The sequence below is a fragment of the Hippocampus bargibanti genome, linkage group LG06 (assembly GCF_051943395.1).
Source record: "Hippocampus bargibanti isolate YZ-2025 linkage group LG06, ASM5194339v1, whole genome shotgun sequence".
In the NCBI taxonomy this organism is placed as follows: Eukaryota; Metazoa; Chordata; class Actinopteri; order Syngnathiformes; family Syngnathidae; genus Hippocampus; species Hippocampus bargibanti.
Window position 1 is genome coordinate 13,890,921 of NC_142739.1, and position 15,893 is coordinate 13,906,813.

At 44.4% G+C, this 15,893-nt stretch overlaps 1 protein-coding gene across 2 annotated transcripts in view; it reads left to right on the plus strand.

Annotated features, from left to right (window-relative positions):
* Positions 1-15,893, plus strand: part of mtbp (MDM2 binding protein) — a 42,073-nt gene that overhangs the window by 1,990 nt on the left and 24,190 nt on the right. For both annotated transcript variants that reach the window (XM_088998587.1, XM_088998586.1), the window contains 5 exons: positions 1,648-1,721; positions 1,987-2,135; positions 6,807-6,865; positions 6,988-7,132; positions 7,298-7,412. In XM_088998587.1, coding sequence (XP_088854713.1) covers positions 1,648-1,721; positions 1,987-2,135; positions 6,807-6,865; positions 6,988-7,132; positions 7,298-7,412 — 542 coding nt within the window. The remainder of the gene's footprint in view (positions 1-1,647; positions 1,722-1,986; positions 2,136-6,806; positions 6,866-6,987; positions 7,133-7,297; positions 7,413-15,893) is intronic.

Sequence of the window (15,893 nt, forward strand, 5' to 3'; positions counted from 1 at the left end):
TTCGAACGACTCACAGTTTGAACAAATCGGAGTCCGAACAAAATATTCGAGAAATTCTTGCTTCGTAGTTCGAACAACAATCGGATTTCGAACGCCGGTACGACGCGTAACTGCGTACGCTCGGGTGGGATGCTGAGCGACATACGGGTGTATCGCTCACTTCGTGACCAACTGTTGTCGCTTGCGGACGTGCTGCGTTTTGCTCTCACGTTTAATATAGGTGTACGAAGAGTTTTAGCCCCTAATCATGCCTCCAAAGAAAGTAAGTGCTTCTACAAGTGAAAAAAAAGAAAAGTAGTGAGTACAACTATTGCATTTAAGAAAGAAATAATAGCAAAATATGAAGGTGTGTGAGTGTCTGATCTGGCTAGGGCAGGGGTGCTCACACTTTTTTCAGCAAGGCAGCTACTTTTGAAATGACCAAGTCAAAATGATCTACTCATTATATTTATTGAGAAATATTGTGAAGATTATTGCAATATATGTTGATGTATATCTGCATATGTTGCACAACACAACATAATTCTGTCAATTGTTTGCCATTACCTGAGTTCACTCTGATAACTGGCAGACGAGACAACCGCACTTGAAAATGTCATAGTGAAAAAAAGTCATCCTCTCATTCCGTATGAAAGTGATACGTTTTTTCTTCTTACTTGGTCCAGCTCTTCCACTTTTAAGGGGAAAAACCGAGCGAAAAAATTGGATGTAACTAACAACATCCTTGTTCACTTTGCAACGAAGGGGCGTTGTTTGAGCTCGCAGTGAGTCTCTCAATGAGATGTCATTTGATTGGTTCTCCGGTGTATCAATAAAATAAAGGGATGGCTGATTAGCTGACGTTGAGTTTTTTTCAAAAGAACTCCACTTGATTAGTTAAGCGTCAGTTCCTGACAATGTCACATCACCTTGTCTTGCGATCTACCAATAGTACCATGGAGATCGATTGGTCGATCACGATCGACGTATTGAGCACCCCTGGTAGGGAATACAGCATGGCGAAATCTACGATCAGTACGATATTAAAGAATAAGGAGGCTGTGAAATCTAGTGATGTAGCTATGGGAGTGAGAGCAAGTGTCATTGGATAGATCTTTTAAGAGAAAAGAACATCCCGTAGCCGAGTCATCCGGAGCAAAGAAATTTGAACGTGTGAGCACCCCTCAGACAGAAGAGCTCCCCGAAGTTTTTATGGAAAGGGACTCTCCTTCCAAACAATAAATTTCCTTCCTCCGTCCACCTGCGCCTTCTGCTGACCACCACAAAGGTAAAAAAATCCTATTCATAATTCTTTTCTTTACGAATGTGCAATTAGCCTGTGTTACATTTATGTTTATGTTATTTGTGTCTTTGCCATTTTGCTTAACATTTTCTGAGATATATATTGCTTTTTATGTGTTGGTCAGCATTTTAATGTGCAATTTCATACATAAAATAATGTATAAAATACTGTACTCAAAAGGTAAACATTCAGGGTGTTGGAACAGATTAAAACGATTTACATTATTTGTCATGGGAAAAATGGTTTCGTGTTCGAACAAATAGCTTTTTGAACAGGGTTCTGGAACGGATTATGGTCGAGAACCGAGGTATCACTGTATTACTGGAAACATTGTAGCAGTAAAACTAACTTCCTTCTCTTTGTAGCGTGTTCTCTCAATGGAAGCCCTTCATTTCAGAGGTGGTACTTTGCTGTTCAGGCTTGCCATGGCGAAATACAGGTAGAAATTTGGACTTGGAGTGCCTCAAAACACACGGTTGCTTTTCGGACATGCTTTATTTTGTGATGCAAGAAATGCAGTTCCCTACGCACAGAAGAAAAAAGAATCTAATTGCTTCATCCAACACAACCCGACTCTCACGATAGTGGTATAAATGCCCAAAATTCATAAATGAAATCAGAATAATGTAACAAACCGAAAACCAATTGAGATAATTTTATTGAATAAAAGATGAAAATAAACATGTGCATACATGTGTTTTTAGTTTTGCAGCTCAGACTGGGAAGAGGTGGGTGCAGTCCACCCGAGAGTGGACAATGCAGAGGAGAACCATACTGCTTTGGGTCTGTGTGTTGATTCCCTTAATCTTCAAGAGGGATCGATTCAAAAGTGTGACGAAGCGACTCTAACTGAGTAAGTTAGTTTTTCTCTGTTGCATTAACTGTTGTCCTTCCTGGTTCAGCTCTCCATTTGTATGGTCTAAATATTAAATCAACAGGAAGCAAGGTGATAAACAAAAAAAGGAATATTTATTATCAGGCAGCTAGAGGATGTTCTCCAGGGGAGAAGCTAGGCCAAGGGACAGAGAGGCAAGAGAGGCAAGAGCGCTCAAGCGCGCGTCTCAAACATTTATAAACAACAGGAGGGATGTCACTTTGGAAAATCATCTGCTAGATACAAACATGAATATTTATTATTAGACTGAAACTGAATGTAAATTTCTCCACTGCGAGATTAATAAAGGCAAATCCAATCCAAATCCAAACATGATAGCTAGATTTCTATACTAAGTACAAGATGAGTACAATAATAACATATACAGAAAACTAAACTACATACATATATGGACTTACTAATTGATAAGAACAAATGGAAATGAAATAACATAGAATGTTTTTAGCATGTGTATCTAACTAATTCTAACATTCTCTACAGTTATATAGGTGATCTGAGGCTCTTCTGAAATAATTGTCACAATGCACAATACATGTATTGTGTTATAAAAGCGATACACCCGTACGCCGCTCAGCACCCCTACCTCGCGTACGCACTCACGCGTTGTATTGGTGTTCGAACTACGAAGCAAGAATGTCTCAAATATTTTGTTCGAACTCCGATTTGTTCGAACTGTGAGGCGTTCGAGAACCACGGTACCACTGTATTGATGAATTGCACATATGTGCATCAAATACTGTTCTCCAAAGGCTCACATAGTCATCTACAACCATATATTTCTCATTGTCTTTGTTAGACAGTGTAAATAATGGACAGTGTTTCAATGAAGTAATCTGATTGTGGCACAAAACCGTCACCGTAATAAAATCTTCATTCACCGCAGTGGCAATCTTTTCAGTGATATTTAACATTCCAAAGTGTGACGAAAGTCTTTAAGAGAAGTCAAATCTTCAACAAAATCCCGAACAGTCAAGTAAGGGAGTCTACACAAAGTTCTCCTTGCTCAGTCAGATATATCAGCAAAGTTCAATGTGCAATGGCCAAAAAGTCGACCATATCCAGCTACGATTACAGTCAGAATGAGGAAAAAAATCTTATTTGAAATAGGATAGTTTGTGTCAAACAAATATCCCTTGAATGTGCCATGTGTGGATTGTGCTTAACACAGACGGTAAGAGAAATTCGACTGCAACTGAATGTTATGAATATAAACATATTAAACCCCCAGGCAACTTTTACATGCCCGCATTTACACAGACGATTGTGGCGTGAGTGATGTCTCGGCAACTATTCTTGCTTTGTCAAAGTCAGCTTTATTGTCAAATATGCTAATATGCATGACAGTGGTATAAGATGTGTCTATTCAACTTAGCCAAGTAACATATCTTTTGTCATGTTTGGTCTTGGCGACATCCTCTTTAAAGGACAAGCGACGCCTCCGGAGACAAATTGTGTCCATAATTTGTAAAAGCGCTTCAAATGACTTCTACTGAGCGTATTTTACAAAGATTCCACTGCATCTAGCTTTATTGTACATTTTAAGACTCGCGTTGAATATTCCGGAAGTCCTGTTTTTGAATTGGTGACGAGTCCTTACGTCACGGAAGGAACGCCCCTGACCGAGAAAAGGACACACAATACATTTTGCGAATCTTTGGTCGGAAAACTTTGTGTTGATCCGTGGCAAAATTGGAAGGAAAGCACATAAATAACGCGATGGTGAATCGTTGTGTGTTGCACCAAGACAACTATTTGATATTCGCTGACACAAACAAATCAGCCCATTTCCAACGGAGCTTTGGCGCCATCTTCTGCATTTTCTGGGTGCTACATTTCTGTCCAGTTGCCTCAAAATGACAGGGAATAACTTCTTTAATCGATTGCAAACATTTATGCTTTCCTCTAAAGAACTATTTGAATCATATTCATAACTGGAAGAGTAACAAGAAAGCATCTTCTCCGAATCTGAAGCCATTGCTTTGATTCTCGAGCAAGGCAAGACGTATTGGCATGACATCACGAACAAGGGGGCGGGACCTTCTGTAACTGGCCACTTCCAGGTTCAATTTGAAGTTGTTTTTGAACACTTTGAGATGTTCATTTAGACATATATCCTGTGACTGGAAGATAAAGCATCTTCAAGGACTTTGAAGTTCTGTTTGTTATGGAATGTAGAGAAAGAGATGCCTATTTTACGGTACGATCAGACCATTGTCATCAAATGGTAAGTATAGTTTTTGCTGCTTCAATGTTGCTGTGACGATGACCATTTTGTGTTTGGGAGTCTTTTACTGAGCGAGTTGCTTGTTCTGTAGCCACAAAGGGACATAAGTCTTCTTGTGCCGGTCCCAAGCCCGGATAAATACAGAGGGTTGTGTAAGGAAGGGCATCCGACGTAAAAGCTTGGCCAAAAAAAAACATGCGGATCAAACCTCTAAAGATGGAGGACACTGATTTGCTGTGGCGACCCCTTGAAGGGAAAAGCCGAAAGGAAAAGAATAAGTCTTTTTTTTTTTTTTTTGGTGTTTTGCATTTGACCAAAAATGTTAGCACACCGGCTTCACAGTGCAGAGGTCGCCGGTTCGCATCCCGGTCCGGCCTCCCTGTGTGGAGTTTGCATGTTCTCCCCGGACCCGCGTGGGTTTTCTCTGGGTCCTCCGGTTTCCTCACACACTCCAAAAACATGCATGGCAGGCAGATTGACCACTCCAAATTGTCCCTAGGTGTGAGTGTGAGAGTGACTGTTGTATGTCTTTGTGTGCCCTGCGATTGGCTGGCAACCAATTCAGGGTGTCCCCCGCCTTGTGCCCGAAGACAGCTGAGATAGGCTCCAGCAACCCCCGCGACCCTAATGAGGAATAAGCGGTACGGAAAATGAGATGAGATGATATCATCCTACGTGTTTTGGGTATTTTAGATGCTATAAAACATTTTTCTAATGTCAGGAAACAAACAAGTGGTGTCGGTTGTCATTTAAGGCAACTGTTATTCGGCATATTTGCATTTTTGTTGTTCTTTTTTTTCCCTTTGTTTTTCAAAGGGTCAGTTTTTGGTGATATGTACAGTGATTTTCGATATATATATATATATATATATATATATATATATATATATATATATATATATATATATATATATATATATATATATATATATATATATATACGGTTTTATATATATATATACGGTTATATCGACATTTTTTCTAACTCCCGAGAATATCGATATAACGAGACTTTACTGTGTGTATATATATACAGTAAAGTCTCGTTATATCGATATTCAAGGGAGTCCGAAAAAATATCGATATAACCGGGACTATCGATATATCCGACCCTGTTTGCATGTAATTTTCTCCGTGCGTGCATAGAAATAGTATCGATATAACCGGGACTATCGATATATCCGATATCGATATAACGAGACTTTACTGTATATGGTACCTCGGTTCTCGAACGCCTCACTGTTCGAACAAATCCGCCTTACTGTTCGAACAAATCGGTGTTCGAACAAAATATTCGAGATATTCTTGCTTTGGTGTTCAAACATCAATCGGTGTACGAACGCCAACACGACGCGTGACTGCGTACGCAAGGGTGATCTGAGCGGCGCACGGGTGTATCGCTCTCTCCGTGACCAACTGTTGTCGCGTGCGGGCGTGCAACATTTGCATTGTGTTGCCTGCTTAACACTACGAGGACTCCACTTTCTCAGCGGGTTTTAAAACTCTGAAGTACACTTTTGAGTCAGGGTGTAGTCCGAAGTAGGCTTCTGATTGGCCGCCGATGCCGAGTATGCAAATTGCCAAACGAACGTTCGAAGACGCGAAAAATTATGACACATAATGTTTGTTAAATCCTCTCGCAAATTGCCAAACGAACGTTCGTTTGGCAATTTGCATACTCGGCACCGGCAGCCAATCAGAAGCATGCTTCGGACTACACCCTGACTCAAAAGTGTACTTCATAGTTTTGAAACCCGCTGAGAAAGTGGAGTCAACGTGGCTCGTAGCGATTTGTTACCCGCTTACTACGCCAAAAAGCAAATGGCACACGAGGGTGCAAAATGACGCAATCCCGGAAGATGACATACATTTACGGGATGCCGGGAAAATACCTCGGACCGGATACACTCGCGCATCGAAGGAAGAGTCCAGGTACGGTGGCGAGTTGAGTCAATCATCCGGCATTGGCGAGGTGATCGCGAACCGTATAAATGCCCCGTGTCCGTGATTAGAGAATTGACAATTGGAGAACGGCCGGGAGAGGCAGCCCCCCCCCCTCCCCCGCTGTGAACTCGCAAGTGACAGGAGCAAAGAGGTGGTTTCGAAAAAATTCGCTTTTCGAACAGGGTCGCGGAACGAATTATGGTCGAGAACCGAGGTACCACTGTATATATACAGTAAAGTCTCGTTATATCGATATTCAAGGGAGTCCGAAAAATATCGATATAACCGGGACTATCGATATATCCGACCCTGTTTGCATGTAATTTTCTCCCTGCGTGCATAGAAATAGTATCGATATAACCGGGACTATCGATATATCCGATATCGATATAACGAGACTTTACTGTATTATGAGAAACAAAATCATCATAAAAAAACTTATCTGGTTGGTTCTTTAATAGGTTGCTCGAGGAGGCTGCCGAAGGAGTGCATGCATTATCAGACAAACTTCCACCTCCAGGTAGAGTTAATCAGTCCATTCTAAACAAAAAAAATCAGGTATCTGTCCTTCTATAGGTCCTTTTGTGCTGTCAAATATGTAAATGAATCATGAATTTCATTCTGCTTTATCACTGCCCATAGGTAAAGCATTGTTAGATGTGCTGGTGTTTGGCTGTATTGAGGAGTGTCCTGCATTAAAAATCCTCCTACCATTGCTGGGAGCCCTTCGACACATGAGCTCTTGGCACTCTGCCAAGATAACTGTCATCACTAAGCATACGGCAAAGTATGAATATGTGTTTCTATCTTTCCACTGATAGGGGGGGGTAGAGGCATGCTCAGTTTCACGTGTTACAATATCTGCTTTTGAACTTGAAAATTTGATTACATGGACTCAAATCTTCGATTTTACCGCATAAAGTGAGTCTTAATCACACAATCTTTGTCTCAGGTGGCAAAAAACTGCATCATACCTGAGTGCTGGTCTCTTGGAATGTACTGAGTTAACCGGCTGTATCAATCCCAGTGAATTTTGGAGAGGGGGCTTGGTGGTTAGAGAGAAGAAGGTAATTCTGGAAGTCTGTGTGTGTGCATGTGTGTTTTAAATTACACGCAGTTTCAAATTCTTTTTGCCCAATTTTCTCATGTATTTTTTCCCACCCTCATCATTATTTGGCCTCAGCATGTTCATGGATGAAAAATATTTCCTGGACATTACTAGAGTATCTTCAGTAGTCACATAGACAGTGCTGCATAGCAAATAAGATAAGATGTAAAAAAAACATCTTGTTGTTACCAGTTCTGTTTGCATGCAGTGTGTGATCCTGAATGAGTTATCACTGGACAGCATGAGAGAGTTGCATCTTTTTAAACTCACTGACCCAACTGGTCAGTACTTTGTGGTCTTCCTGCTATACACACTGGACAGTTCAGCTCAACAAGCCAACATAGGTTTGATGGCATCTCTGGTGTGTTATAGTATTATAATGACATGCATTGAATATAGCTCAGACATGGGCAAACTACGGCCCGCGGGCCACATACGGCCCGTTAGGCTTTTCAATCCGGCCCGCCGAACTTGCCCAAATTATAGTACAAACAGTGTCTATTACTCATGACAAAAAGCTAGCGAACAACAGGGCAGATACCTGAAAAGTTGCCTGCCCCATTTTTCCCAACTTGAAGCAAGATGAGACCAATCCCATTAAGAAACATTGTCACAAAGTATAAAGTTTTTTTTAAATCAAGAATGCACCAACTTCAAATGCTACCTTGCTTAATTTACGGCAAATGCGCATGGCTGTAAATTTTGCTACAGTAGTCGATTGTCACGGTGGTGCACAATGCAACGTTTGCATTGATTCCTACGAGCCACTAAGCCCCTTTCATAAGTCTCACGTACACTTTACAGTCACGGTTTAATGTAAATTTACATTTTGTAGCGTCACATATGTTGTTAGCTTCTTTTGAATCTTTCTTCTAGTTTGAGGTTCTGTGCATCTATTTTGGAAAATGACATGCAATTGCACGACTTTGTAACGCTTGCGAAAGTCCGGAAGAAAGAAGCAGGCTTCTGATTGGCTGCCGAGCCGAGTATGCAAATTTCAACTGCAGGTAGTCTATGTTTGTGTGCTCGGCGACGGTACACGTGTAATGTTAGCGCGTGAAGGCGAGAGCGTCAGTGAGGAGTTTGTTGAGCGCGCGGTCAGGACAAACCATCTATGATTTGGCGGAATTTAACACAAGTAGGTATTATTGAGCTTGAATATTTCGTTGTGTAATATGTTTTGAATGTTGAAAGTGATTCAATTTTTCAATAAATGTTGATTTCTTTAACTTTGCCCCTTCGATGGAAACTTAAAAACAGACGCAATCTTGATAAATCACAGTGCATATGCTATTTTAATCTATTTCCATTTCCTCCTCCAAGTATCTGCGAAATAGTCTGTAAATGCCATATCTTGCATATTCCTTGAGACAAATTTATTAACTGATCAGGGATATTTTTCACATTTGAAAGACAGTTAATAAATTGGGTTGTAGTGTTCTTACTGTGCTATGAGGTTTGTACATACTACATTTAAAGGACAACCGGCACCATTTTTTGTTTTTGTTTCCCACTGACATCAGAAAAACGTTTTATAGCATCTAAAATACCCAAATCAGGCAGGCTGATATTTTTAGTTAAATGAAAAACACCAATAAAAATGACTTCAAAATGAATCCGGAAATGGTCAGTTTCAGAAGGTCCCACCCCTCTTTTCGTGACGTCACGCCAAGACGTCTTGCCTTGCTCGAGAATCAAAACAATGGCTTCAGATTCGGAGAAGATGTTTTCTTGTTCTTGTTCTTCTGAAGAGGAAAGCATAAATGTTTGCAATTGATTCTAGGAGTCCTCCCATATCAATTCGAGCCGTCAATGACAGCAATGTAGCACCCAGAAAAAGCAGAAGATGGCGCCCAAGCGCCGTTGGAAATGGGCTGTTTTGTCAGCTGGGAATTTGTGTCAGCGAATATCAAATACAGTAAAGTCTCGTTATATCGATATTCAAGGGAGTCCGAAAAAATATCGATATAACCGGGACTATAGATATATCCGACCCTGTTTGCATGTAATTTTCTCCGTGCGTGCATAGAAATAGTATCGATATAACCGGGACTATCGATATATCCGATATCGATATAACGAGACTTTACTGTAGTTGTCTTGGTGCAACACACAACGATTCACCATGGCGTTATTTATGTGTTTTCCTTCTAATTTCGCCATCAACACGGATCAACACGGATTAACACGAAGTTTTCAGACCAAACAAAGTACCCAAAATGCATTGTATGTCGCTTTCTCGGTCAGGGGCGGTCCAAACGTGACGTCACATGGGGATCGTCATCAACTCGAAAACAAGACTTCATATATTCAGCGCAAGTCTTAAAACGTAAACTATAGCTATATGCTGTGGAATCTTTGTAAAATACGCTCAGTCGAAGTCATTTGAAGTGATTTTATAAATTATGGACATAACTTGTTCGGAGTATTTCCGGCCCAAACACTCCCTCCAAATGCTCCTGGCCCGGCCCCTCTGTCAAATTTTAGAACCCAATGCGGCCCGCGAGTCAAAAAGTTTGCCCACCCCTGATATAGCTCATTTGTCATGGAATAAATAAGTAAGGGCAGCATGGTATCAACTGGCTAGCACGCCCGTCTCGCTGTGCAGATGTGCAGAGTTCGATTCAGGTTTACGGTCTTTCTGTGTGGAGTTTACAAAAGTCGTATTATTGATGGCCTTCTGTTATATTTCATCCTCATAACGTTTATAGTTTACGCCTTAAATAACATGAATCTCGCAAGCACACAGCTTGTCATTGACCTCTCCCCAATAAGCTTCTGCTAGGAGATGTGAGCAGCCTTAGGCTGGCAGGTAGAGAAAGCTGCTCAGCAGGAGTGCATAGAATGAAGGAATTCCCAGAAGCGCAAAATCCAGCAAACAGATCCTTGTGCTGCGTTGCATGTGTATTTGCACTATAAGCGTGTGTGTGTGTGTGTGTGTTTTGTTTTATTTTCAGTTTTTGTTATCAGCTAAATTGGTTAATATCACAATAAAGGGACTTTGGTGTCCGCACGCAAATCTCGGCCACAATGAAAATGTAGCGGCATAGTGAAACTGAGGTCTTCTTGTATATGACCAAACATATTCTCACCTACCATCCAGTACAATGTTAAATCTCTTGAAAGATGTTTCCTTGGCCCAACATTTTGTTCTTTTAGACCAGGGGTCGGGAAACTTTTTGCCTAAGAGAGCCATAAAAGTAAAATATTTAGAAATGTTTTTCAATGTTTTTCACGCAAGCACACACACACACACACACACACACACACACACACACACACACACACACACACACACACACACACACACACACACACACGCACAAACACGGACGTACGTGATTTTCACAAACTATCAGAATATATTATTTAAAATAATTTTGTGATAATATGAAGTTTTCCGTTCCTCGTGATTGGTAAAAAAAATCCAGCCAAACGATCGGAATGAAAGTTAACTTGCCGGGTCCATCGGCGAAGCTACTGCCAGCTCGCCTGCACACTTCTAGTTAGCTTGCACGCTAGCTTTCTGCTGTCTCTCACCGATGTATATTGATGCTAACGTTAGCATGGGGCTTGTCAAAGTACCACTGATATTGAACTGTTTTATTCATGGTATTGTTTCATTGCAAATTAGAATCACGGCAGAACATTTTCTCTCCACAAAGGCGAATGCTTTCGTCCATTCAGCCTGAAGTGTCGATACTTTTTTTTTTTTTTTACTCGTCAGGCGTATTTCAAAGGGGGTGTTTACCTGTTTCGACATCAACGGCCATAGGTCAGTATTTTCCACTCAAAATTGTGCTTTCTGCCAACTACCACCCAAACAGGAAATGAACAGTTTTATCGGCGAGCCAGATGCAATCATCAAAAGAGCCATATGTGGCTCGCGAGCCATCGGTTCCCGACACCTGTTTTAGACATTTTATTCATGATGCACTGCTGTTGTAACTACTAGAATCAGTATCTGAATGTATTTAATAATCCCTCAATGGGGAAATTCGCAACCATGCGTGATTTAATATTTTATATATATGTCGAGTTGGTTTGCCATTACCAAACAGATATCGTGATCATAGATAAAGAGCAGAGGAAAGCCAGCATAAATGTCACGCCCTCGTCGGACAAAAGGGAGCTGGATCCAAAATACACAATGGAGACAGTAATGGGTTCAAAGAGGCTTTACTGAGACATGCAGGGGGGAACAAAAAAGAACAACACAAAACGGGGCAGCAAATACCAAGCGAGACCAACCTGGTGTACGATAGAGGTGATAAGTCACAACGGGGAATACACCGGCGAATACCGAGATTGACCGGGTGACTTTTATTGCCAGGAGGCACATTAGTGAATGGAAATCAGGTGTGCGAGCCGGAGGAAAACGGAGGGGAGGGGCGCGCACCTGACGCGAATCAGGATGTGACAATGCCCCCCCCCCCTCAACGGACGCCCCCTGGCGGCCCACCCGGTTTGGACGGATGAGCCGAGGGGAATGCTCGGGTAAGTGATGGGTCGAGGAACCAGGAGCGGGGGACCCACTGACGTTCTTCCGGCCCGTAACACTCCCAGTCGACCAGATACTGCAAGCCCCTGCCCATGCGCCCCGAGTCCAATATCTTCCACACGGTGTATACAGGGTCACGTCCACCGTTCGCGGAGGGGGTGGGGGACGGGTGCCGGGGCTAAGGAGCTGCTTGCCACAGGCTTGAGGAGGGAAACGTGGAATACCGGGTGGACTTTCATCGTGGGGGGGCAGCCGGAGCCTGATCGAGACTGAGCTGAGGATGGCCTCGATGGGAAAGAGACCAGCGAACCGCAGGACCAATTTGGCCGACGTCCCGGCCTGCCGGAGATCCCTCGTGAACAGCCACACCTCCTGCCCGACCTAGTAGTCCAGTGCCTGGCGACGACGATTCGCTATGCGCTGGTTCCGGGATGTCATGTGCGACAGGGCGGCTCTGGTCTCCCTCCACACCCAATGGGCCCGTCTGAGGTGATGTTGAATGGACGGGACCTCCACCTGGTCCTCCTGGGTGGGGAATAGCGGAGGCTGATAACCACAGGCAGACATGAAAGGAGACCGACCTGTGGCTGAGACCAGGGTGTTATGCGTGGAGGGCCCGCGACACTGGGGAGTCGATCCACCGGACATCCCCTCGGAGCCTTGTTACCACCTTACGCCTCCTGAACCTTCTTCTCCACCTCCCACCTCAAAACGCCCAGGATGTATTGCGCGGGCAGGATGCTGGTAGTGACCTCCACCCTCTCTGCCGGCTAATGGATGCGTGACAGGGCGTCCGGTTTGGTGTTTTGAGAACCGGAGCAGGAGGTGAGGGTGAAATTGAAACGGGTCAGGAACAGTGCCCACCAAGCCTGGCACGAATTCAGTCTCTTGGCGGACCGGATGGCTACCAGGTTCCTGTGGTCGGTGAACACCGTGAAGGGATGTTTCGCCCCCTCGAACCCGTGTCTCCTCTCCTGCAGAACCAGGATGACTGCCAGCTGTTCCTGGTTTCCCACATCGCAGTTGACGTCCGCGGGGCTGAGACGACTGGAGCAGAAGGCACATGGGTGGAGCTTCTGGTCAACTGGGGAGCGCTGAGATAATACCGCCCCCCACCCCGGAGTCCGAGGCGTCAACCTCGACAGAGAACGCGTGATCCGGGTCAGGATGGCGCAATACTGGCGGGTTGGTGAAGACCGAATCCATGAGAGGGAGCGGGTACTTGTTAACGATGGTGATGTTGTTCAGACCCCGGTAATCGACACACGGGCGCAGGCTCTTGTCCTTCTTTTTGATGAAAAAGAACCCCGCACCGAGCGGAGAACGCGAGGGTCGGATAACTCCCGCCTCGAGGGAGGTGTCAATGTATGTGCGCAGGGCCTCTTGTTCCGAGTGAGAGACGCGATATAGTCGAGATTCCGGCAGTGGAGCACCACCGTATGACTGTGCCATAGACCTGCAGCCCGGTCTATGGCACAGTCATACGGTCGGTGAGGGGGCAGGGATTGCGCGCGGTCTTTACTGATAGCCTCCCGCAGGTCATGGTAACATCGTGGCACGCCCTCGAGACAAATCCCCCCGGGCGGGTCGCCGCGGGAGAGGTTGCACGCTGCTGTGGCCGACCGAAGACAGTGCGCGTAACCGTGGGGACTCCAGCCTTGTATGTTGGGACCCTCCCAAGAGATAGAAAGGGGTGCTGAGCCAGGGCAGGCCCAGAACGAGCGGTGCGGCGTGGGAGGGCATGAGAAGGAAACAACGATGCTCGACGTGGTTGCCCGACAGCCGGAGTTTAAGAGGAGCGGTAACGCTGGTTAATAAACGGCCATCCAAGTCGAGAATCTCCTTGGGTATCGTTAGCTTCTCAATGCCGCAGCCCAATGAAGACACCAGTTGAGCGTCAATAAAGCACCCGTCAGCCCCCGAGTCCACTAACGCCCGTATAGCAAGGGAACTGGACGGACTAATCAACTTGCCGTCCAACTCCAGCCGCCTAACGGGCGCCTTCCTCGACGACTCCGACGGCGACCGCCATTTGGAAGGGGAATTACAGACGCCGGGGGTCTTCGGCGGGGGCCTTAAGTACGACGTCCTCCGTGGTTGGTGCGACTGGGGCTTGGGAGGACCCGACAACGGGGTTCGAGAGAGTGTCTGAATAGAATGGCTGAGCTGTGGCGTAACTGCAGCTCCTGTTTGGATCTGTATGTGATAACTGCTACGTTTTGTTATTAAAAAGACCGACCCGCTATCGCAGCGACTGTGCACATCATTTCCCATGCTAAGGGGCATGGTGGAGAAGAAGGTTTCAGACACTATTGCAGCAGTACGTCTGTGTAAGCTCTCAGTCGTACAGGAGTGGTCCATCGATGAGAAGGTTTCTTCAGCCGTCATCTGTACAAAAGTGAAGGTTTCGGACGTTTCGCCTCCTATCCAAGAGGCTTCGTCAGCGAACTAAAGGCAACTAAACGTCCGAAACCTTCACTTTTGTACAGATGACGGCTGAAGAAACCTATTGCAGCAGTAATGAAAGACGTGAGCTCTGCTACGATTTTTTTTTTTTATTGTGACAGAAACACGGAAGCTGGTTATGTGACTGGGGGATCTTTAATACAGTGGCATGTACACTAATTTTCAAAATCATCACGCTTCAGCATACAAAACAATAAACATTGTTGCAAAAAACGATTGCATTCATATACAGTACAGTACAGTGTACATGTACATAACACTGCAACAGGGAAACTGCAACGCTTACATCTTATTTTGCAATTTAAAAAAATCTTCAATCTTGTACTGCTTCCCATTTTCACCTTTTAACACAAACAATTTAATCTTGATTAACATTTCTAAAAAACTTGATGCATTTATCTGGATTCTAAGTAAGATTGTACGTCCGTAACACCTTGCAACGCTTGTTTTTGTTGGTTCTTCATCCTCGTCACCATCGTCATTGTGGGAATCTTGTGGGGCATACTTGGCTTTAATTTCGGGTTGGATTCTCCTCAACAGCCACGATTGCCTTGTATTTCCTTCCGTGACCAAGTCGCGTGACCAAGTCGACCAACGGCGCGGCCGATACAGATTTCGATAATGGTGGTACTGTGTAGAAACCCCTAAGCAAATATCGATTCACCTTTTGTATCGATACAAACATAGCAAAATGGCCGGTGGGAGATGAAAAAGAGCACCGTAGTAACCGGATTATCGTAAAAACCACGAATCGTACTAAACTGAACTAATTATACATAAAAAGACTAGAAATGTGCACGGGAAATGAAAATAGTGTCGTAATAAGCAGTATTATCAATATAAACGATATCGATATAACAATATCGATATAACTTTACTGTATATGTCCACGGATGTCATGTGGCGCTGACGTCTCACCTGATGAAGATGCTGGAGAGACTCGTCCTCACCCACCTGCGACCGTTGGCAAGCTCATCGCTGGACCCGCTACAGTTTGCCTCCCAGCCCAGCATTGGTGTGGAAGATGCCATCATCTACGTCCCCCACTTGGCGTTGCTCCACCTGGAGAATGCTGGGAGCACGGTGAGGATCACATTCTTTGATTTCTCCAGTGCCTTCAACACCATCCAGCCAAATCTACTGGGGGACGAGCTGCGGCATGCCGGAGTCGATCGTCACCTTACATCCTGGATTACAGATTACCTCACAAACAGGCCACAGTATGTAAGGGTGAAGAACTGTGAGTCGGACAGGCTTCTCTGCAGCACCGGAGCACCGCAGGGGACAATCCTGGCTCCATTCCTGTTCACCCTCTACACCTCGGACTTCAACTACAACACCCCAACCTGCCACCTTAAGAAGTTCTCTGACGACTCAGCTATTGTCGGCCTCATTACAGAGGGAGACGATAGGGAGTACTTGGGGACTGACAAAGGACTTTGTGGACTAGTGTCAGCAGAATCACCTCCAGAT